This window comes from Lactuca serriola, chromosome 8 (assembly GCF_051521515.1).
Source record: "Lactuca serriola cultivar US96UC23 chromosome 8, Lser_US96UC23_V15, whole genome shotgun sequence".
NCBI classification, from domain to species: domain Eukaryota; kingdom Viridiplantae; phylum Streptophyta; class Magnoliopsida; order Asterales; family Asteraceae; genus Lactuca; species Lactuca serriola.
The window spans coordinates 209,164,319-209,187,422 of NC_136415.1; the positions used below are offsets into that span (position 1 = coordinate 209,164,319).

At 36.8% G+C, this 23,104-nt stretch overlaps 4 protein-coding genes across 4 annotated transcripts; 2 read left to right on the forward strand and 2 right to left on the reverse strand.

Moving 5' to 3' along the window:
- Nucleotides 1–8,894: 8,894 nt before the first annotated feature.
- LOC145066576 (auxin-induced protein 15A-like) lies at nucleotides 8,895–9,588 on the reverse strand. The gene has a single exon (XM_079013872.1). The coding sequence runs from the start codon at nucleotides 9,357–9,359 to the stop codon at nucleotides 9,057–9,059; it is 303 nt and encodes a 100-aa protein (XP_078869998.1). The 5' UTR covers nucleotides 9,360–9,588; the 3' UTR covers nucleotides 8,895–9,056.
- Nucleotides 9,589–10,238: 650 nt separating this feature from the next.
- Nucleotides 10,239–10,538, forward strand: LOC145067810 (auxin-responsive protein SAUR19-like). Its single transcript, XM_079014854.1, has one exon. The coding sequence runs from the start codon at nucleotides 10,239–10,241 to the stop codon at nucleotides 10,536–10,538; it is 300 nt and encodes a 99-aa protein (XP_078870980.1).
- A 6,139-nt stretch (nucleotides 10,539–16,677) lies between these two features.
- LOC145068457 (auxin-induced protein 15A-like) lies at nucleotides 16,678–17,195 on the reverse strand. The gene has a single exon (XM_079015426.1). It carries the CDS (start codon nucleotides 17,155–17,157, stop codon nucleotides 16,855–16,857), a length of 303 nt encoding a protein of 100 aa, XP_078871552.1. The 5' UTR covers nucleotides 17,158–17,195; the 3' UTR covers nucleotides 16,678–16,854.
- An 804-nt stretch (nucleotides 17,196–17,999) lies between these two features.
- On the forward strand, nucleotides 18,000–18,299 carry LOC145067811 (auxin-responsive protein SAUR19-like). The gene has a single exon (XM_079014855.1). It carries the CDS (start codon nucleotides 18,000–18,002, stop codon nucleotides 18,297–18,299), a length of 300 nt encoding a protein of 99 aa, XP_078870981.1.
- The last annotated feature ends 4,805 nt before the right edge of the window (nucleotides 18,300–23,104 follow it).

Consider the following 23,104-nt stretch of genomic DNA (forward strand, 5'->3'; position numbering starts at 1 on the left):
CATGGAGTGCCAAAATCTATTATCTCCGATAGGGACAGTAGATTCACCTCACGTTTTTGGCAATCACTCCACAAGGCAATGGGAACTCACCTCGACATGAGCACCGCTTATCATCCGCAAACGGATGGTCAAAGCGAACGAACCATTCAAACGCTTGAAGACATGCTCCGTGCATGCGTGATAGACTTTGGGAAGTCTTGGGATACCAACCTACCTTTAATCGAATTCTCGTACAACAATAGCTATCATTCGAGCATCAAGGCGGCTCCTTTCGAAGCATTGTACGGGCGTAAGTGTAGGTCACCGTTATGTTGGGTTGAGGTGGGTGATACCCAACTGGCAAGAAAACATACGTCGGACAAGGCACTAACAGGACTGGAGATCATTCGCGAAACCACGGAAAAGATCGTTCAAATTAGAGCTCAATTGCAAGCATCGCGTGACCGACAAAAGAGCTACGCCGATAAACGGCGAAAGCCCTTAGAATTTCAGGTCGATTATCGAGTATTGTTGAAAGTCTCACCCTGGAAAGGGGTTATACGTTTCGGAAAACGGGGAAAGCTGAACCCACGATACATTGGACCTTTCGAAATCGTCGCCCGAATAGGCCCGATAGCATACAGACTGCAACTACCCGCAGAACTAAGCAATGTACACCCCGTGTTCCATGTCTCTAATCTAAAGAAGTGCCTATCAGATGAAACACTCGCCATTCCCCTTGACGAGATCGAAATCAATGAGAATCTCTTGTTCGTTGAATAACCAATTGAAATCATGGACAGGGAGATGAAGCGTACTAAGCAAAGTCGCATCCCGATCGTGAAAGTACGGTGCAACGCAAAGCGTGGGCCAGAATTCACGTGGGAACGCGAAGACCAAATGAAGCAAAAGTACCCTCACCTATTCTAGCATTCTTAAACCTAGCTTCAAATAGAATTTCGGGACGAAATTCCCTCTAACGGGGGGATGATGTCACAACTAGAAATTTTGTGTCTTGTAATCACTATATTCAAGTAAATGTTGAATCAAAAACTTAAGAACATGTGTGATACCTATTATTATGACATCAAAAACTTCAATCAAATACATCATACAAATACTACAAATAGTCATCAAGCAATTGGAAACCCTAGAAGTTCTTGGTTAGGTCCATTTTGGACTAGGACTTCCTTATTGGACTCAATGGACCAATAAGCTTCCAATTTGACTATCATGGGCTTAGAACCCTAGTTGGGCTCTAATTGGACCCACAATCATTTATTTCAACATTTTGGGCTATTTTGGGCCTAAAATGAAATGAATTAAAAGCTTTGATCCATGAATAACCTAAACTAGTCCAACAAAATGTAAAAATCATGTTATATTTCTTTTAGGTTAAAACTCACCCAAACTAACTCTAATATTGGGCTTAGGGGCAAAAAGCCCAAATTTTCCTTTTCCCTTCAAAATTCTCGGCCCAAGGCCCAAACCCAAGAAGAGATGAAGAGAGTTGACTTGCAATTGACACCTCATTATTGTCTTTTGGATCTCCATGCAACTTATTCCATATTTCCATGCATATCACCTCAAGGGTCTATTTCTCCCTCTCTCTCTCTTGCTCTCGGCCATTTCAAACACACACACACCTCACAAATTCTCTCTAGAATACTCAAGAACTCATCCCTCCTCTCCATTCAAAAATCTCGAAAATTAAGAGGCTTTCAAGAGGATATTTCCACAAACTCTTCATCTAAGGTAAGGTTATGCTTGGATCTATGACTTAGATTCTTTGTTTTATCAAAAATCTCTTCCTAATCCATGCAAAAATCGTGATCTTGCATCCTAGAACCACCTCAAACTCGAGATCTTCAAGAAAAGGGTGCGAAGGCCAAAAATCACCAAGCTTTCTTCCATCTTTTCTTCAAAAACCGAAACCACACCCTAAGGTGAGCTTCATACCCCCTATTTTTCTGTTTTATAAGTTTTGTGGGGGGGGGGGGATACAAGTGAAAGTGTAGATCTATATGTGTTTTGTATGCCTTGTATGATTTCTATGCTTATATGTGTGTTTTTGTGTGTTTATGATGTTGGATCTAGCCATAAACCCCTAAAAATCGAGATATACTTTATGTTAAATGATACTAGCATCAATATATTTCTACATACAAAGTGTTCCAAGAAAAATAGCTAAATGGCTTAATAACATTTTCTTTGGGCTAAAAACTCAATTTTTGGACATAAAATGTTAAAAATATAAAGTTAAAGGGCCCAAAATGAAATATTTCGAATTCTGATGGGTGAGATGAGTCAAAACAGTTTCCATAATGTATTTTCTGAAAATATACCCTTTTGGAGGATTAAAAACATAAATTTCAAGCTTAATGGGCTAAAAATGACATTTTCGGCCCAATAGGGCCCAATATGCGAAATTTTCTGTTTTGAAGGGCCAAAACTGTGTTTTTCTGTAAAACAGTGGACTACTAGTGTTCCAAGACCTTTTCTAAGGTTTAAAATGCTTTTCAAATTTAAAAGGACCAAAGTTGCAAAATTTTTCCAATTTGGGCCAAAATTGTAAAAACTGCGAAAAAGAGGGGTTATAACCGAGAAAACTGTATTTTCAGGGACTCAAACTGTTTTTAACTAAAAATATGCTGAAAAATATCAATTTCAATAAGTTTTGGTGTTAAAATGTCAAGAAAAATGGTTTAAGGACCAAACCGGAAATTTATTTAATTAAAGGGTTGAAAAAGTAAATTTACAAATAAAAAGGGGGGGGCGGGGGGGGGGGGGGGGGGGGGGCTGAAAACAGAAAATTTTCAAGGCTAATTCAATACACCCAACGTGATCAAATATTGGCACAGCGACTACCGACGAAATACAATACACAACAATACCAAAAATCGTTGTTAAACGAATTGATTCGGTCTCGAATCAATAACAACCCGAAACTACTAACACGACGATAACTCGATTCACTCAAGTAACATTTGGGAATTTAGTATACACGTGAGAGTGCACAGACGTCTACGCACCATCTTTGGGCCCCAAAGTGTAAAATCTTGTTTGTTGGGCCTAGCTAGCCCAATGACCTGATCTTTAGGCCTAAAGACTCCTACCTTACGAGTTGTTGGGTCTTACATGATCTAACACAACGTAAAAGGACTTTCAATGGCTTTTATACTATTGGTCCCCAAGGGTCCTTTGGTACTGCTAGTAAAGTCGGTTATTTTAATGCGAGTCGGGTCAAGGGCCCTTCGCACTCTTTTTTTTCCCAACCGGCTAACGGAGTTATCGAGGTCTTCGTGCCCTCTTTCTCTTTGGATGTGGGACTACTCGAAGTCAGGGCGGTTGGATTACGTGAATAGTACGGACGACGCCTACGGGATCATTAGTATAGTTGTAAACTGGTTGTTTGCATAACGCGTGTTTATAGCAATTCACCATGCGTAATAATCCGACGTCGCCTGGAATCAATGACTTCACACGCCGCGATGGTACTACAACTTCATGGAATTCAAAGTGTTAGGAAAACATCGGGTTTTCCTAGGATTTCTTTTTTTTCAATACATACGGTTATGAAATGTACACAAGTTTAATGAACAATTTTTACAACTATAGAAACAAACAAGCATACTTATGGATCTTCACAAACTTTTTCAGAAACTCTTTTCAGAAAATATCGGATTTTCTGGTGGTTTTCAAAATAATACAAAACGTTGCTTTTCAAATACCGCTTATGAACTCACCAATATTTCATATGTTGACGTTTTTCAAAATACTTGTATTCTCAGGTAACAAGTGAACCAAAAGAAAATGTACTCAGTGATGGCTTGTAGTTTGTTTATTTATGAACCGAACAATTTATTTTTGGGAATGTAATGTTAAAACAATGTACTCGATGTAAACTTTATCGGTTGTACTATATTAATGCATGGTGACGAATGATGTTATGTTTCATATATATTCAATGTTATGGTATTCAATTAAGTCACAACAGCCCTCAGACGTTTCCGCCGTCTGGTTCGGGGGTGTGACAAAGGTGTAGGATAGTCAATCCAGTATCGATCTATACACAAATTCACGATCTCCTTCTAGGAGACTCTGGATACAAAACGAGTCATGACAGGTGATGCCATGCGCCGAAACCGTGGCTCACATTTACGTTATAGAATTCTTGTATATTTATTGTATGTACCAGTGTAATGTAGGTTCTTTCTGTCTAGTATGTAGTATCTTCTCTTTGTTTCTCATCATAGTATGTTCTCTTATATAGTGTATAGTATGTATTGTTTCTCATAATAGTATGTTCTCTTAGTTTCTCATAATAGTATGTCCTCTTAGTTTCTCATAACAGTATGTATTAACTCATGTATGAACTGACTCTTTGTATGTTTCATTGTACTAGTAGTAATGAGTAGTATCTTCCTAAACTATACCTATTATAGTTTACTAGTAGAGTTGTTTGTATAACTGAGTGTATTGAACTGAGATAAAAGCCTTTATGTCTATACATATATACATAATATATAACTAAGGATCAAACGACACTTGGACAAACAACAGGGTACTCTAAGTCCACAACCAAATAAGGAACAGGAAATAAAGTGTGTTATCAGTCCTAAGTCCTTCCAACATTACTTATATAACTATACATGCATTAGACATGGTTTTGACAATATATAAGTTTAAAAGAATTAAAAAGGAAGGTTTGACATGTAAGAACAAGTTTGATAAAGACTTTAACATGTAAAAGAGTTTGATAAACATTCGAAGTTGTTTATTTGATAACACAGCTAACAACATAGCTAATCCATTGTTTGATACTTATTAATCACATGTGATTGATATAATAACTATAATGTTTCAACTTGTATTCCCCTCCCCCCCCCATAAAAGCATTTAAAATCATTTAAAAGGTAGATTAAGGGGTATGAACTCACCTGTAGTGAGTGGTACGGAAGTATGTTTGAAAAAGGATGTAGAGTGTCAGGTGAAACCTTGAGCACACAAAGATCCTAATAAAAATATAATGACAAGTATGTGTATTTGATTAGTGTATAAACAACTATTTAAAAGGGATAAGACCCTAATAGACTAGTAATCTCTTAGATTGAAGGGATACAATCACATATGATTGCATATCTAGGGTATATGGCCACCCTATAGAGTTTACGGTCCAAATAACATGACCATAAGTGTTTACGGTGTAGATGGTTCACGGTCCTATGTGTTCACGGTCCAAGTGTTCACGGTTTAATGACCTTACGATCTTGGAGTTTACGGTCTAAGGAGATCCAACTGTAAACTCATCAAATCATTCACAAATGAAGGTTTCCAAGGGCTTCATTCAAGGCATCGGATTCTAGGGACCATGCTTAGCCTTAGGGAGGGTTTAAGGACTTTAATGCACCTTTCATTAGAGTTTACGGTCTAAGGAGATTCACTTAGACGTAAACACCTTGTTCTTGGCTAAAAATGATGTTTTCAAGGTGATTAGCTAGTGATTCAAGCATATATCAAGATAAGGGTAGTGTACTTACTTCTTAGAAGCTTGTTAGGGTGATTAGGATCCAAGAACACTAGTGTGTGTTCTTGGTGCTCTTGGTGAAATGAAGAACACCTGAAGATCTATCAAAACGAAGAGATTTCATGGATGAAATCATGTATAATCACTAGATATAGAAGGATATCTACAAATCAAGAGAAGAAATACTTATAATCTTGAAGATCTTATAGAAAAGTTGGATGATACTTGAGAGAGTTTTCGAGATTTTTGGCTTGGAAAGGAAAGAAATGATCAAAATGACCATTAATTATGTATATACATGGAGTTTACGGTCACCATGATCGTAAGCTCTAAAGTCTTGACCGTAAACTCCTTTTGAGGAGGTTTACGATTTGCTAGATAGTTTATAACTTAAACTGACACTTCCAAATACTGATTCCTTTGATGTACTAGGCTCAGAATGCTCAAACAGACTCTAAACAGTGCTAAAAGTTAGCAGAAACGAGTCTGACTTTGATTGAAATGAATGGTTTGTAGAAGCTAGAAATTTCGGGTTGTCACATCAATGAACATATAGCATTCTGCACAAATCAGTTTACATTATTGAAAATTATAGCATTGTACTTAGAAATTACATTGCCTTTTTAGGGTAGAAAGGATAAAAAGCCATTATAAATATATTATATAAACCGGTAAAAGAAAATTGCATTGTTAAATTTACAAAAAGTGTAAAAAAAAGGTCACCTAGTTACTAACTTTAAAAAATGGTCTCCATGTTTTTAAAAGTTTACGGAAATCGTCCCTGGTTTTTCAAAGTCAACAGAAATTGTGTAATACAGGATCATTATTTTATTCATTTAGAATAAAAATAATTGCAAGATGTCATCTTTGATAAAGGTAATAAATTGAAAAAATAAACGAAAATGGTCCGTGTTTTAATATGAAATAATTGCAAATACATGAATTTTCCCCATGATACTAACTTTACAAAAAAAATCCTTGTTTTTAAAATTTTACCGAAATGGACCCTATTTGTTAAGAACTAACAGAAAGTGTCCATATGCATAATTATAAAGTAAACAACAATGTAATTTGTAGTGCTTGTCTAATATAACATCTTTGCATTTTGAATAAAACTAATTGTAATATGCTATATTTGACAAAGGTAAAAAAATAATGAACTTGAAAGATTGAATATTTAAGTATGACACTACAATGCACAAAGCAATGAAAATATAGCATACTACACATAATGGGGGCATGATCGAAACACAAAACAAGATGAATTGCAAGATTAAACATGCACAAAAAACTAGTAATATTTTATTTCGAAATATGTACAAACCTGATTTTCTTTGGTGACTTTCTTGCAGTGTTATCGGTGATTGAAGATCGGAAAACAAAATGATCGAGAATAACTTTAAAAGAAGTATGTATCAAACAAAAAAGAAGATGAATTGCATGATTAAACATGCACAAACAACTAATAATATTTTATTTTATAAATATGAAGTAATAACCTTATTTGCTTTGGTGTCTTTCTTGCAGTGTTCTTCGTGATTGAAGATCTAAAAGCAAAACGATCGAAGATAAGTTTAAAAGGACATATCGAAACTGAAAAGAAGATGAATTGCATGATTAAAGAAGCATAAACAACTAATAATATATATTTTTTCGAAATATGAAGTACTAATTACCTGATGATTTTCTTTGGTGTCTTTCTTACGGTTTTCTTGGTGATTGAAGATCTGAAAGCAAACTAATTGCTTCTCGATTAGAGTGAAGAGTTCTATCTGTTAATGAGATTCACTATAATAGGAGTATCACCGCTATAATAATGTATCCCCGATTTTTTTAGATACATTAAAAAACGGACAAATTTAAAATATAATTGAATTTATTATATAGTAAATAATTCAAATTTTAATTTAGGATAAAATGTTTGTTTCAAACTTTGAATATGAATTTAGTTGTAACCAAAATTTGTGGAATGGAACGGATACCAGCTGAAAATTGATTATGGAAAGCTGTAAAATCGGTATTTATTAATTTAATATCTATTTAAATGGGAACCGAACTGGTAGGAATTGTCTAATATGATGCCAAGTGACATATGTTGACTTTGAAGGCTAAGGAGATGACATTTGTACTTTTTGAAATATTGTTTTATTAGTAAGGGTAGATTTGCTAGGTGTCATATATATATATATATATATATATATATATATATATATATATATATATATATATATATATATCTCATATACTTGTATAAATACCTTGATTAATGAAATTATATGCATTGTGGGAAATACGTTTTATACCAACTAACCAGTAGGATCGATCTTGTATCAGTTGTGAATAGAGAAAATTGTCCCATTTGAATGGATTTAGGACAAGGATTATTAATTTAGAGTTCATTGTATTTTCTTTATTGTTAAGAGGTAGGACATAAATAAAAAACTACTTTCTGAGCCTACTATTTCCTCAATGTGAATTTCTCACGGTCCATCAACTGATAAAATCACTCCCTACATAACTTTTCTTGTTTTTTTTTGTCTTTTTCTGACACTAACCAATATATATACATATAGATGTATATATATTATTGATCATCAATTCTGTGGACAAAACATTCTCAAGTAGCAATTCTATCTGTTATAAATGGTGATACTGTTTGCCATATACATACACATGTTAGTAACAGACACTCTGATAAGCTTTAAATTAACAACAGTAAACAGAGTGTATACCAAACAAAACGAGACCGCATTTCATACTATAAATTACAACTATTCAGGTTATGGTACCAAATATTCTACATTAAGAAAACATGATGTAGTTGCTAGTCGGACTTCAACAGAAAATAGGTCCCGGTCAATTGAGTTCTCTGATCGATTTTATCTATCTGTTTTGTACTTCCAACTTCGCGAGGCCTCTCTTATTATAACAATTTCTAAACATGTATATATATAGTTTTTTGATTTTACATATATATATATATATATATATATATATATATATATATATATATATATATATATATATATATATATATATATATATATATATATATATATATATATATATATATATATATATATATGCAATGATCTTGTTAAGGACAAACACTGAGTCCTATAGAGAAAAATTTACATTTTACTTATTATAACATAATTGTGTAATTCCTAGATAATAATATTAACGACCATACATGCACCAAGAGTGGTACAAATATTATTTTTTATTCCTGGTTCTGATCTCTGAGTTTTAGGAACAGGAAAGAGAGAATAACAGTAATGCTTGATCTTTGAATTGCTCATATCAGTGTATAGATAATCTTCAAATTGAGTTAACTTTTCTTGAGGAAACTGTGTACACAGAATTTTGTATGTCATTCAAGTCTAGATTATATCATTAATCAATACATAGTGGATTTGAATTAAATGCGAATTCGAGTTTCAAAACAACCTGGACAACAGGACAACTGATGAGTGTCACATGTTGCAAAAAGGTTAGTGATCATTACATAAAAAATTACTATTTACAACTTCAACGCAATAAATTAAATTCATATTGCACCCAGACTAGTTGCGAGATCAAAGAATATGTGCTCGCTACATGGGATTGTAAGGCCACCCATTGGATGGTCATATCCATACTCTTCCTCTGCCTGATGTAATAAGTCTTGAAATGAAAGTTGGCTTAACAGTGACACAGGAACCACAAAGCGCTTCTTTTCTTGCTCTTGCTCCCCTACATAAACTGCAAAATACCCTTTTGGTAGATCCATTGTTGATGTGCGAGTTCCATTTGACAAAGACCTTTGAAGAATTTGTTTTGCTTGAATGATCCGAGGCATACGAATTCCCATTTTTCTAAAGGTTGCTGAAGGAAGCAAAACAGTGTGAGAGTATTTTCTTTGTTTAAAGATGTTGCCGAGGAGTTACAGAGGAAAGTGTGCTCGTTCTTTGCCTATCAGATTCATTATATAATGGTTTATTAAAGCTCCAACTGTACAACAGATGATAAAAAGGTAATTAAATTACAGATGGAGACATCATGAAAGAAAGGCAGTATCATGTGCTGTGTTTCTCAACTTGCAAGAAAGTATGATCTAACATATCACAACCATATATTCAGAGATAAAATAACGGATTAAACATGTGCTTGTATAACCAAAGGAATGAAACATAGAAGATAACATGTATGGCCAGTATTCTCTACAGAAGGTAAGCGGTGAAGAACTCTACAAACATCATGGGCCCATGTGATGTTAATGGGAGTGTGGATCTGTTTCCTAACAAACCCATAGTTCTGGCTAAAATCACTGGGGTTTTCTTACAACAGGTGTGGCCTATGATGTATTATGTATATGGATATAATTCATCGCATTGATTAGGAAACCTTTCTGTAGGCATCATCACATGTTTTTTTTATTTGGATGGACCAACCAATCCTTGAAATATCTGTGATCCTATATTGGCCTTTAGATTCATAATTTAATTATGTATTTTTTTTTTCCTTTTTACGACAGGAAAGACAAAGGCATGTGGTATTGATCCCATTTCCACCATATGTCACCATGCTTCATCTAATTTTCCATATATCATATGGATATATAAACCATTCAAGATGAATAACACAACCACAGATTCACAGCTTTTCCCCAAGAAGTCGTGCTTTGAGAATTTTCAATCACTGTAAGCCTTTTGAAGTTAACAGACAAAACAGACAATACCCTCCTTATAAAATGGCCATCCTTATGCCCCGCATCACTCAAGCAAAGCAAATTCTTAAACGGTCATTCGCAAATGGAAGTAGCACAACGAAATCTATGGATATCCCAAAAGGCTGTTTAGCGGTTTATGTTGGTGAGCAAGAGAAGAAGAGATTTGTAGTTCCCGTATGGTTGTTAATGAAACCTACTTTTCAACAACTGCTTAATCAGGCTGAGGAAGAATTTGGGTATAGTCATCCAATGGGTGGCCTAACTATTCCATGTAGTGAATATATGTTCATGGATTTAGCTTCTCGTTTGGGCGCATTATAACTTGTATACAGCATTCTTAGTTATCATGAGTAGTTAAATGACCAGTAGAATTTTTTTTATCATTTGTAATTAGAGACAACTGTCCCATTTTTTTAAGAAACATGAATCAGAACCATTTAGAGTTTATTGGATTTTGTTTAGCAATATGAGATCAGAAATGCAGAAAATTGCATCATCAACTATTTTGGATATAATAATTTCTCATACCTTGATGTGCGTCCTTAAGAAGATAAAACCACGTCATATTAGTTTGTTTTTTCAGAAACCGGTATGCAAAATGATAAAATGAATTAAGAAAAGTGTATATGAGAACTGATATGTTGGAATCAACCCCTTGGACCTGGTGCGAAACAGAAAACAGAGTAGAAGAAAAGAAGAACAGGGGAAGCTTTTGGGACAATTTTCTAGTTTTATTTTCAGGCGCTCAAACTCAAAATGAAAGGAACATACTACATAAAGCAAAGAAATCCCTAAAAGATAGCAACAACCTATCCATGATCTAGTGTCTCTAAATGAAACGGAATTGATGGCCTACATGGCCTTTTACTTATTCGAAAATAAAAATAGACTAAAATGCCCCTGAAGAAGTCTTTTGAACTCGTTTGGATTAAATCCAACATGCTCTCCCTTAATCCAAAGTGTTCAGGTCATGCCATTGCTTTGATCTTCAGAACCTGTTACCTGTTGTACTCCCAGCAGGTCTCTCATCTCCAGAAATTGAGTCTTCCCCATTGACTTAGTAAAGATGTCAGCTCTCTGTTTCTTGCTGCACACATGTTGGACAACAATGTAATTTTCCTCCACACGTTCACGAACGAAATGGTATCTCGTGTCAATATGTTTGCTTCTCCCGTGGAATACAAGATTTTTTGCCAAGTCCAAAGCTGACTTGTTGTCAATGTACAACACCGGTGCCTTGATCTTGCAGTTAGTTATTTCACTTAGCAGTCGTTTGATCCAAATCGCTTGGCATTTGGCTAAGGTGGCTGCTATGAGTTCTGCTTCACAAGATGAAAGGGCTACACAACACTGCTTTAATGATCCCCATGTGACCAGATTCTCATTTAGATAAAATGCCATTCCATTCGTGCTTCTTCTATTGTTCACATCTCTTGCTAAGTCGCTATCAGTGTACCCGATGATAACACATTCTCTCTAACCCTTGCCATAGACCAGACTATAGTCTGTGGTCCCTTTCACATACCTCAAGATGTGTTTCACTGCTTACATATGCTGAACTGTGGGTCTCTCCATGAATCTACTTACCAACCCAACAGCATAACTAATGTCAGGGTGAGGTATGGGTCAACTAATGTCAGGGTAGGGTATCAATAAGGTATCGCAGTGCACCAACCACGCTCCTATACTCTGTGACATTAACCAATACTCCATCCTCATTCTTGGTTATTTCCAATTTAGGTTCCATTGGGTATTTACAGGGATTGCACTCCTCCATTCCAGTGTTAGCAGGTATTTTCTTCGCTTATGATGTTTGCTCTAGAGTAATTCTTCCTTCATGCTGATGGACTTCAATTCCAAGATAATATGAGAGTTTTCCCAGATCACTCATCTAAAATTCCATGTTCATTTGTTCTTTGAAGCGTGTTATCTCGTTGTTACAGTCACCTGTAACTATGTAACTATGAGGTTGTCTACATACACACACACGATCAATGTTTTTCACTTTGTGTTCCTTATATATACAGCATATTCTTGCAAGCACCTTTTGAACCCAATTTTCTTGAGATACTTATCGAGTCTTGAATTCCAAGCTCTAGGAGCTTGTCGAAGTCCATATAACGCCTTGGTTAACTTGTACATCTTGTTTGATTGATCATGATTCACAAAGCCCTCCGGTTTGGTCACATAAACTTCTTGTTCCAGCTCATCATTTAGGAATGCAGATTTGACATCGAGGTGGTGCATAACCCATCCGTTATTACCTGGAAGTGCAAGTAAAATTCAAATACTTTCCACTCGGGCCACCAAAGCAAATACCTCATCAAAATCGATGCCTTCTTTTTGGGCATATCCCTTCGCCACTAAACGAGCTTTATGCTTCAATATCTTTCCTCTCAGATCCTTTTTCACCTTGTAGACCCATTTGAGCCCGATTGCTTTTCGACCCGGTGGTGGATCTACAAGGGTACATGTTTTGTTCTTTACAATTGCATCAAGTTCACATTTCATTGCACTATTCCGTTCATTATATTACATAGCTGTAGCATATGTGGTTGGTTTTTCACAATCATTCAACAGCAGAATCTATTCACATTCATCATACATATCAGTTAGAAGTTTGTACCTCTTAGAAGCTCCTCCACCAGTAGAGCTTGACATAGTACTTGTGGAGCCGGTTGAGTTTTCTGGTGTTGATGATGTGGGTGTGCTCTCACGTGGGCTAGGTTGCCATGTTGTATCCTGTGAGGTCTCGACTGTTGGCATCTCCATATTTTAATCATTCACATCTTCATGGTGTACAATTGTGTAGGGTTCCGGTTCACTGAATTCTCTTTCTACTTCCAACGGTGAAAGTCCCTCAATAGTGTAGGTCATTCAAGGTGTAGCCTTGACTTTCTTTGCCTCTCCTCATGGCCAGACCTTGTATTCATCAATGAAAACGTCTCTGTTGATGCTGATAGCACCAGTGATCGGATCTAGTAACCTGTAAGCTTTTGTTCCCGTCTCAGTTCGCAAAGGAACCATCGCTTTACGCCGATCAACAAGTTTACTAAGATGTGTACCGGTCACCTTCATATGAGCAACGCATCCAAACACCTTTACATGTTCGATATTAGGCTTTCTTCCAGTCCACATTTGATATGGGGTTGAGTTCTCTAGGGCTCTTGTGGTGACACAGTTTAAAATGTACACCGCATTATGCACTGCCTCACCCCACAATGTCTAGGGAACTTGCATGCTTTTGAGTGAGCTTCTCGTCATCTCCACAATAGTACGGTTGCGTCTCTCCACCACTCTGTTCCGTTCAGGGGAGTATGGGGTTGTGTAGTTTCGTATCAATCCGGTTTCTTCACAATATGAGGTGAATTCCTTTCAAAGAAACTCTCCACCACGATCTGATCGGAGCACAGTAATTCTTTCTCCTGTTTCAGCCTCTACCGCTGCCCGAAATTTCTTAAACATACCAAGTGTTTGGTCTTTTGTCTGCAACAGGTAGACCCACATAACCTGACTGAAATCATCAACTAACAAGAAGAAGTACCTGTTCCTGTTCCCCTGCAGGTGTGGGTGGTGAGATTGGACCGCAAAGATCCCCATGTATTAATTACAATATCTTCTTTGCTATGAAGTTAGTATTATATGGGTAAGGTTTTGTGTTTGTTTGCCTACTAAACAGCCTTCACACATCTCTGTAGGGCTTATTATCTTTGCAAATCCGTGTACCACTTCTTTATATGACATGAGCTTAAGTGCATGCCATAACTTGCATGACTCGTTGCTAGTTGCAATTAAGCATCTTGAGTTAATGTCTTCTAACTCTTTCTTGTACAACCGGTTGATTGATTTCTTGACCTTCATAAGAAGTCTACCTTTCACATCATCGACCCATAGGTACGATCTGAGCATCACAATTATGTCACTGCCTTCAGCCAATTGACCCAAACTTATAAAATTGGTGTAAAGACTCGGTGTGAAGTACACGTCTCGTAGTATACGGTGCCCACCATTCTTACACAGTAACACTATTGTCCCTCTCCCTTCGATACAACCCCGTGACTTGTCTCCAAACCTTACCGAACCTTGAATGGACCGGTTGAGTTCTTGAAACTTGTCGTTTTGAACCGTCATGTGGTTACTTGCCCCATTGTCGAAGTACCACATGTTTGATTTGTTTGGTTCAGCCCATGTTCTTCTCAACTTTGGAGTTACATTTTCCTCGTTCAAAAACACCTGTTGCACCTTGTCACTTTCATGAGTTGTGGAAAGTAATAGAGCTGGTCCTCTAGATCTTGTCGGGTTAAGTTCGCCTCCTGATTTCTTTCTCATTCTCGACGTGGGTTTTGACATTTTGCAGCAAAATGCCCAATGCCCTAATAATTGTAGCATCTCACTATACTTTTGGTACGATCATTGGAATGACCACGACCCCCATTACGTTGATGATGACCACCGCCTCTGCCATGACCACCACGATTCCCAGAACCATTGCCTATTCCTCTACCTCTACCACGTCCTCGTGAGTTGCTTGAACCTCCCCTATGGTGTTAGTTGCAACTTTCGATCCCACTTTGCCCTTTTTCTTGCTTCTATCTACCCATTCATGATGAGTCAACAGGAGCTCATTTTCTTCTACTTCAACATGCCCTCTAACCCGTTCTTCATGGGCTTTCAATCTTCTAACAACTTCTTCCATAGACATCGAGTCCAAGTCTCTGAATTCCTCGATGGTTGAGGCGATCTGCACAAACTTTGAGGGCACTGCACGTAACATTGCATGTAACATTTTTTGACCACATATGATTCTTCCATCTTTTCACCGAGAGCCCTAATGTTGCTGACGATATTACCTTCTTTCATAGCAAAATCATCAACATTATCTACTTCTTTCATGTTTAGAGTCTCGAATTGCACCTTTAAAGTTTGCACCCTGGCCATCTTTACCCTATCTGCCCCCATGAACATTGTCTTCAAGGAATCCCACGCCTCCTTCGCTATTTGTTTTTTTGAAAATGATAACAAGAGATCTTCCGGTATCCCTTGATAGATAGAAGCCATCGCCAATTTATCCTTCTTTACTTCAACTACAGTGTTTGCGGTTCTGGGCTCGACAACATCCCAAACACCTTGCGCCTCCATAAACACCTTCATTTTTATTGCCTAGGCAGCATAATTGCTTCTTGATAACATAGGATAGTGCAATGTAATCAGACCATCTTTCTCACTTATATCACCCATACTTGTTGATCGGGGTTGATATTTGGGCATAAACCGGGCTATGATACCAAATGTTGGAATCAACCCCTTGGACCTGGTGGAAAACAAAAAACAGAGTAGAAGAAAAGAAGAACAGGGGAAGCTTTTGGGACAATTTTCTGGTTTTATTTTTAGGTGCTCAAACTCAAAACGAAAGGAACGAATTACATAAAGCAAAGAAATCCCTAAAAGATAGCAACAACCTATCCATGATCTACTGCTACTAAATGAAATGGAATTGATGGCCTACATGGCCTTTTACTTATTGAACCATAAAAATTAATTAGAATGCCCCTGAAGAGAGTCTGAGTCTTTTGAACACATTTGGATTAAATCCTAAATGATCATGAGCATTGTCGCCATCCATCTTCCTGCATGTAATCAATTTATATTTTTGTATTCAAAGGGCATACCATATAGATACGCATATCATGAAACAACTCTAAAAAGGTATTCTGAGCATAAAAAGTAATAAATATAGTAGTAGATAAGAATGGGACTTTAGTTTACAAATATAATGAAATAACTCCAAAAGAGTATGCTGACGCCTATGGAGCTCACACATTTGTCACTTAATATTCGTTGGAAGAGAACTAGAGGACCTGCTACAACCTGACGGCTATTACCGGAGGAATGCAAACTTATTTAATACAAATATACAAAAATTTCTTATAGATTATTCCGGCAATAGGGTACATAGGGCTACCTTAATGAATCAGATGAAGGGTTATGGCTTGTTTTAATAATATATAATTAAAGAGCCACATACACAAATTTTATTTTGATGATGTCCGCTTTTTATAGATAAATCTTTAATTCATATGAAAATGGAACAATCCCTCTAGGTGGGTATGTCTCCACACCTCTCCTGCTATCCCCTCAATGTGGCAACAAATATTGATTACTTGTCGCCCCCACAATGGATTTTTTTTGTTTATACGAGAGTTTAATTTGGCAAGAAGATACTCGTAGTATGCTTTAGTTAGGTGTTTGATGCTTCAAATCTAATATAAGAAATTGTGGGCATCTCCCCTTTCCGAGTATTAGCTATGGAGAATTCTTCTTAAGACTTGTCTTACAGTTAGAGCATAAGATGATTCTATCTTAGGAACCCTAGGATAAAATACGTATATGATTTATATCAATCTACAGACGATCTTCAAATCGAGTTAAAACTGTTGTTGAGAAAACTATTTACACTGAATTTTGTTTGTCATTCAAGTCTACATTATATCACTAATCAATACAGAGTGGATTTGAAAGAAGTCCGAATTTGAGTTTCAAAACAACCTGGACAACTGATGAGCGTCGCATGTTGCAAAAAGGTCAGTGATCAGTGCTAATAAAAAAACTGTTACAACTATAATTCAATAACTTGAACTCATAATGCGCCCAGACAAGTTGCGAGATCAAAGAATGTGTGCTCACTACATGGGATTGTGAGGCCACCCATTGGATGGTCATATCCATACTCTTCCTCTGCCTGATGTAATAAGTCTTGAAATGAAGGTTGGCTTAACAGTGACACAGGAACCACGAAGCGCTTATTTTCTTGTTCTTGCTCCCCAATATAAACTGCAAAATAGCCTTTTGGTAGATCCATTGTTGATGTGCGAGTTCCATTTGAAAAAGACCTTTGGAGAATTTGTTTTGCTTGAAGGATCCGAGGCATACGAATACCCATTTTTATGAAGGTTGCTGAAGGAAGTAAAAGATGTTGCAGAGGAGTTATAGAGGAAAGTGTGCTGGTGCTTTGCCTATCATATGCTTTATATAATGGTTTATTGAAGCTTCAAATTAATGTACAGTAGTTGATAAGAAAGCAATTTAATTACAGATTGGGACGTTCTGACAGAATGGCAATATCATGTGCTCTGTTTCTCAACATGCAAGAAAGTATGATCTTACATATCACAACCATATATTCAGAGATAAAATAATGGATTAAACTTGTATTTGTATACCCAAAAGAATTAATCATGGAGGAAAACATGTATCGCCAGTATTCTCTAGAGCAGGTAAGCGGTGAAGAACTCTACAAACATCATGAGCCCATGTGATGTTAATGGGAGTGTGGCTCTGTTTCCTAACAAACCCATAGTTTTGGCTAAAATCACTGGGATTTTCTTACAACAGGTGTGGCCTATGATGTATTATGTATATGCATATAATTCATCCCATTGATTAGGAAACCTTTCTATAGGCATCATCACATGTTTTTTTTATTTGGATGGACCAACCAATCCTTGAAATTTCTGTGATCCTATATTGGCCTTTAGATTCATAATTTAATTATGTATTTTTTTCCTTTTTACAACAGGAAAGACAAAGGCATGTGGTATTGATCCCATTTCCACCATATGTGACCATCCTTCAACTAATTTTCCATATATCATATGGATATATAAACCATTCAAGATGAATAACACAACCTCAGATTCACAGCTTTTCCCCAAGAAGTCGTGCTTTGAGAATTTTCATTCACCGTAAGCGTTTTAAAGTTAACAGACAATAATTCCTTATAAAATGGCCATCCTTATGCCCCACATCACTCAAGCAAAGGAAATTCTTAAACGGTCGTTCTCAAATGGAAGTAGCACAACAAAATCTATGGATATCCCAAAAGGCTGTTTAGCGGTTTATGTTGGTGAGCAAGAGAAGAAGAGATTTGTAGTTCCCGTATGGTTGTTAATGGAACCTACTTTTCAACAACTGCTAGATCAGGCTGAGGAAGAATTTGGCTATAGTCATCCAATGGGCGGCCTAACTATTCCATGTAGTGAATATATGTTCATGGATTTAGCTTCTCGTTTGGGCACATTATGACTTGTATACAACATTCTTAGTTATCATGAGTAGTTAAATGACCAGTGGAATTTTCTTTTATCAGTTGTAATCAGAGCCGATTGTCCCATTATTATGAGAAACTTGAACCGGAACTATTTAGAGTTTATTGGATTTTGTTTAGCGTTATGAGATAAGTAAAGAAACTGATGGAAGCCAACTCTATATTTTCTTATTATTATCGCAGGTTTACAATACGTTTATAAAATAGAAGAAAACTAACAAACTAGCTAAACAAAAGGATAAACCAGATAAACTATCTGATAGGATAAGAATCAAAATAAATCAAATAAATCCTTTACTCCCCCTCAAGATGAGAATGTAGGTTCCGAATGTTCATCTTGACACACATGGATTGTAGCTTATCCGAACCAAGTGGCTTTGTAAGAAGATCAGCAAGTTGATCACGAGTGTGAATCCAGATGGGAGCTATTTCTTCAGACTCTACTCTTTCACGAACAAAAAAGCAGTCCATCTCCATGTGCTTCGTTCTCTCGTGAAAAACAGGATTGTGGGCGATGTGACGAGATGATTGATTGTCATACATAAGTGGAATAGATGTAGTGATTTTCACACCAACTTCTGACAACAACCATCGAACCCATAGAATTTCGCTGACGGTAGTGGCCATCGCACGCTATTCCGCCTCTGCTGAAGACCGGGAGACGACTGATTGCTTTTTGGACTTCCAAGAAACAGGAGCCCCACCCAAAAGCAGCAAATAACGAGTTCTAGAACGGCGTGAATACGGACATCCAAGCCAATCGGAATCACTGCATGCCACCAAATCTGGTGACCCATCTTTGGGTAGGGGGATCCCTTGTCCCAAGCTTGTTTTGAGGTATCGTAAAACACGCATTGCTGCTCGCCAATGATTTGCTCGAGGATCCGAAACAAATTGGTTGAGATCATTCACTGAATAAGTGATGTCAGGACGAGTGGCTTGCAAATAAAGTAGGCGACCTATGAGACGCCGATACATGTTGACATCTATGATCTCTTCGTTATCCCCTTTATCGAGCTTGAGATTCTGTTCCATGGGAAATTTACTCGGTTTACACCCAAGCATGCCTGTGTCTTCTAAGATATCCATAGTATATTTTCGTTGGCTCATAAGTAATCCTTCTTTTGTACGAGATACCTCAATCCCCAAAAAATATGACAGACTACCAAGATCTTTGATACTAAATCTAGCATCAAGATTAGATTTGGTATCTTCAATTTTAGAGGTGTCATTACCAACAATAATGACATCATCCACATAAATGAGAGCAGCAACAAAACTGGTCTTGTCTGTGTAAATAAAGAGAGAATGATCTGCATGGGAGGACTTGAATCCCATGTCACATAGGGTTGCTGTGAACTTGTGGTACCAATTTCGGCTTGCTTGTTTTAACCCATACATCGATTTCTTGAGTTTGCACACTCGTGAATCACCTTCCTTACCAAATCCTTGAGGCATCTTCATGTAAACGTCTTCCTCGAGGTCACCATGTAAAAAGGCGTTATTCACATCTAATTGGTGAATTATCCAGTTGTTCTTCACAACTAGAGTTAATAAAATTCGTACAATGACCAACTTAGCAACCGGAGCAAATGTGTCGTGAAAGTCGACCCCTTCCATTTGTGTGTATCCTTTAGCGACAAGACGAGCCTTGTATCTTTCTATGGCTCCGTCGGGCTTAAATTTTATTTTATAAATCCACTTTGATACTATGGCTCGTTTTCCTTTTGGTAGAATTATAAGATCCCAAGTATCATTATCTTCCAAGGCCTTGATCTCCTTCTTCATGACATCACACCATTTTGGATCATGAGTTGCATGCTTAAAACTTCTAGGCACATCGTGAGTGACAATAGCAGCCAAAAAAGCTTTATGAGAACATGCAATTTTTTTATAAGAAATATAATTGGAAAAGGGGTGTACCGTGGAAGCAACATGGTTGGCAGCGGGTGATGCATGGTCAATCGATGGGGTTAAATTAACCTCGTAATCTTGAAACCTCACCGGTTGAGCCTTTGATCTAATGGGCCTGGTGTTGTCCGAAGGAAGAGGCTCATTAATACCGAAATCTGGGCTGGGATATTGGGCCTGTTGCCCAGCGGAATGATGGTTCGTTGGACTTGAATCGTGAGCTCGGTGCACAGCAGATTCATGGTGGGTTTCGCTATCATTGGTTTTGGTGTCAATGCAAAAAGACGCATTGTCTTTAGGGCTGTGTTGCATGATTTCCTCATCATCTTCTAGCTGAAAAATATCATCTGGTTTCGAGTTGTCATGTTCCTTTGCTGCATTCATAGGGAATTGATTTTCAACAAATCGTACATCCCTAGAGACTATGATCCTTTTGCTTTCCAGATCAAAAATCTTATACCCCTTTGTATCCTTTGGATAGCCAACAAAGATCCCCGACCTTCCACGTGGTTCAAACTTATCTCCGCCTGTCTCAGTACTGCGATGGTAGGTTAGGCAGCCAAAAACTCGCAGGTGTTCATAGGAAGGCTTTCTTCCAAAAAGAACTTCATACGGCGAAGCTCCTTGTAACACCTTCGAGGGCATTCGATTTATGACATACGTCACAGTCAACACGCATTCTCCGCAAAAGGTTTTAGGAAGATTAGCTTGGAAGCGAAGAGCCCTAGTTGTTTCTAGTAAATGTCGGTGTTTATGCTCAACCACCCCGTTTTGTTGTGGGGTATATGGACAGGAAGTTACTAAAAGAATGCCTTTCTTTGCATAAAAATCATGCATACACAAATTCACCTCCATTGTCGCATCGTATCCGCTTTATGTGTTTTCCAAATTGGGTTTTGATCATTTTGTAAAATTCTTTAAGACATGTGCTTACTTCACTTTTGTGTTTTAGCAAGAAAGTCCAAACTGCTCTACTGAAATCGTCTACGACAGTCCTAAAATAAAAGGCCTTACTCGTTGAAGGAGTTCTATGTCTCCCCCATACGTCACAATGCACCAAGTCAAAACAAGCATTTGTTTTAATTTCACTAATAAGAAATGGTAGTGTGTTTAGCCTTAAAACAAGCATCACAATTTAAATCATTCTTACAAGATGGAACAAAATCTAAGCGTGAAACTTTCTTCGGTGAAGGGTGCCCGAGTGTTTTGTGCCAGGTCTCGAAGGTGGTCAAGAGTGCTTTATTAGTCTTCACTACCCCCATGCGATACTGATATTGCCATATTTACACTCATTTTTAGGCAGTATTTAAGTACATTTTTATTAATAAATTGATAATATGTTTAGAATAATGATGCTTATGAGTTTAAATTGTTATTTTCAGTCAATACAAAGGATTTTCGAAGAAAGGGACCAAAGGTGACAAAATGGGGAACATGGGAGGCTTGGAAGACAAGAAAATAATAAATTCACGATAAGAGCTAAAATCACGATGTGGCGATGAAGCCCACGACGTGGCATGGGTGTTCCAGAAGATAAGCATCGCGACGCGGAGGATTTCCTTGAAGAATACGGATTTCTTGAAGCCCACGACGTGGCGAGATCTGGCCACGACGTGGCGCGAGTTTTTAAGGCTTATATAAGTTATCCTGATTATTACGAAAAGAGAGACTTTTGGCAGAAGAAAAAGAGTTCCAGAAGACGAATAAGAACGAAAGAAAGGCTCTGGAAGAGGGTTTTCAACACCAAAAGAAGTAAAGGTTTATTTTTAGAACATGTCTTTCATTAGTTTTAGCTGTGTTAGTTTAATTACTATGATGAGCAGCTGAATCTAGCTACTCTTGTTTAGCTAGATCAAGCTTTGACCTTATGAATAGTTATATGATTATGGATTAAGCTTAGTTGGTGAAAATTTGCTTGTGTTTGATTTGTATGACCTAGCATGTTAATATTTGTTTATCTACTTGTTTAATTACATGTTCTGTGTAGCTTAGTGACCATTAAACTGCATGAACCTGTTTACCTAATAATTTAGTGAACATTGAATTGTTAGAGCTAGGATTGACCAATCTTAGTTAATAATTAGAATAAATAAAGTTTAGCTGTGTTAGAGAACGAGAATTGTGATCATAATTGCGTTTACACAACAAATCTTATATAGCATATTTACAACTATAATTAGTTCTGTGTTTAATTATGTGTGAACATACATGGTTTGACATGAATTAGTTAAATATTGGTGAGATAGAACTAAATTACTAATATAATTAAAAACCAACTTAGTAATCTGTAATTGTTAGCTAGCCATAAGGGAAAAGTGGATTCAATCTAAACAAGAGTGTGTGTTTTTACTTATTGAATTGGATTTAAGTTCATCTGATCTTGTAAAATCAGATAAAACCCTTTATTAAATTTGTTAATCAATTAGGTTAATTTAATAGTAAGTAAATTTATTAGAACACCGTTCCCTGTGATCGACACCCGACTTACCCAAGCTATACTGTAATCTGACTAGGTACACTGCCTATAAGTGCATAGATAGTTAAGTTTGTTAGGTTATAAATATTAAAATTAGTGGGTACTTTTGTGCACATCAAGTTTTTGGCGCCGTTGCCGGGGAACGGCTTAGTTTTTAGTTTAATTATTTGAATTAAATTAATCGATCCTTCTTGTGGAGTCACAGCCACAAAAAATTAATTTTTCAGCAAAAATAAAAAAAAAAAAAAAAAATTTTACAGAGTCCACGACGTGGCCACATACTTGCCACGACGTGGACAGGCAAAAAAATTTTAAATTTTTTAGTTGGTAGTTAGTTTTTCTTATTTTAGTTCAGTTTTACGTTTTAGTTTAGCAAGTTGCAGGAGTTCATGACCA

Coding starts and splice junctions, on each gene's coding strand:
- LOC145066576 (XM_079013872.1), bottom strand. CDS start 9,359: ATGGGAATTCGTATGCCTCGGATCATTCAAGCAAAACAAATTCTTCAA.
- LOC145067810 (XM_079014854.1), top strand. CDS start 10,239: ATGGCCATCCTTATGCCCCGCATCACTCAAGCAAAGCAAATTCTTAAA.
- LOC145068457 (XM_079015426.1), bottom strand. CDS start 17,157: ATGGGTATTCGTATGCCTCGGATCCTTCAAGCAAAACAAATTCTCCAA.
- LOC145067811 (XM_079014855.1), top strand. CDS start 18,000: ATGGCCATCCTTATGCCCCACATCACTCAAGCAAAGGAAATTCTTAAA.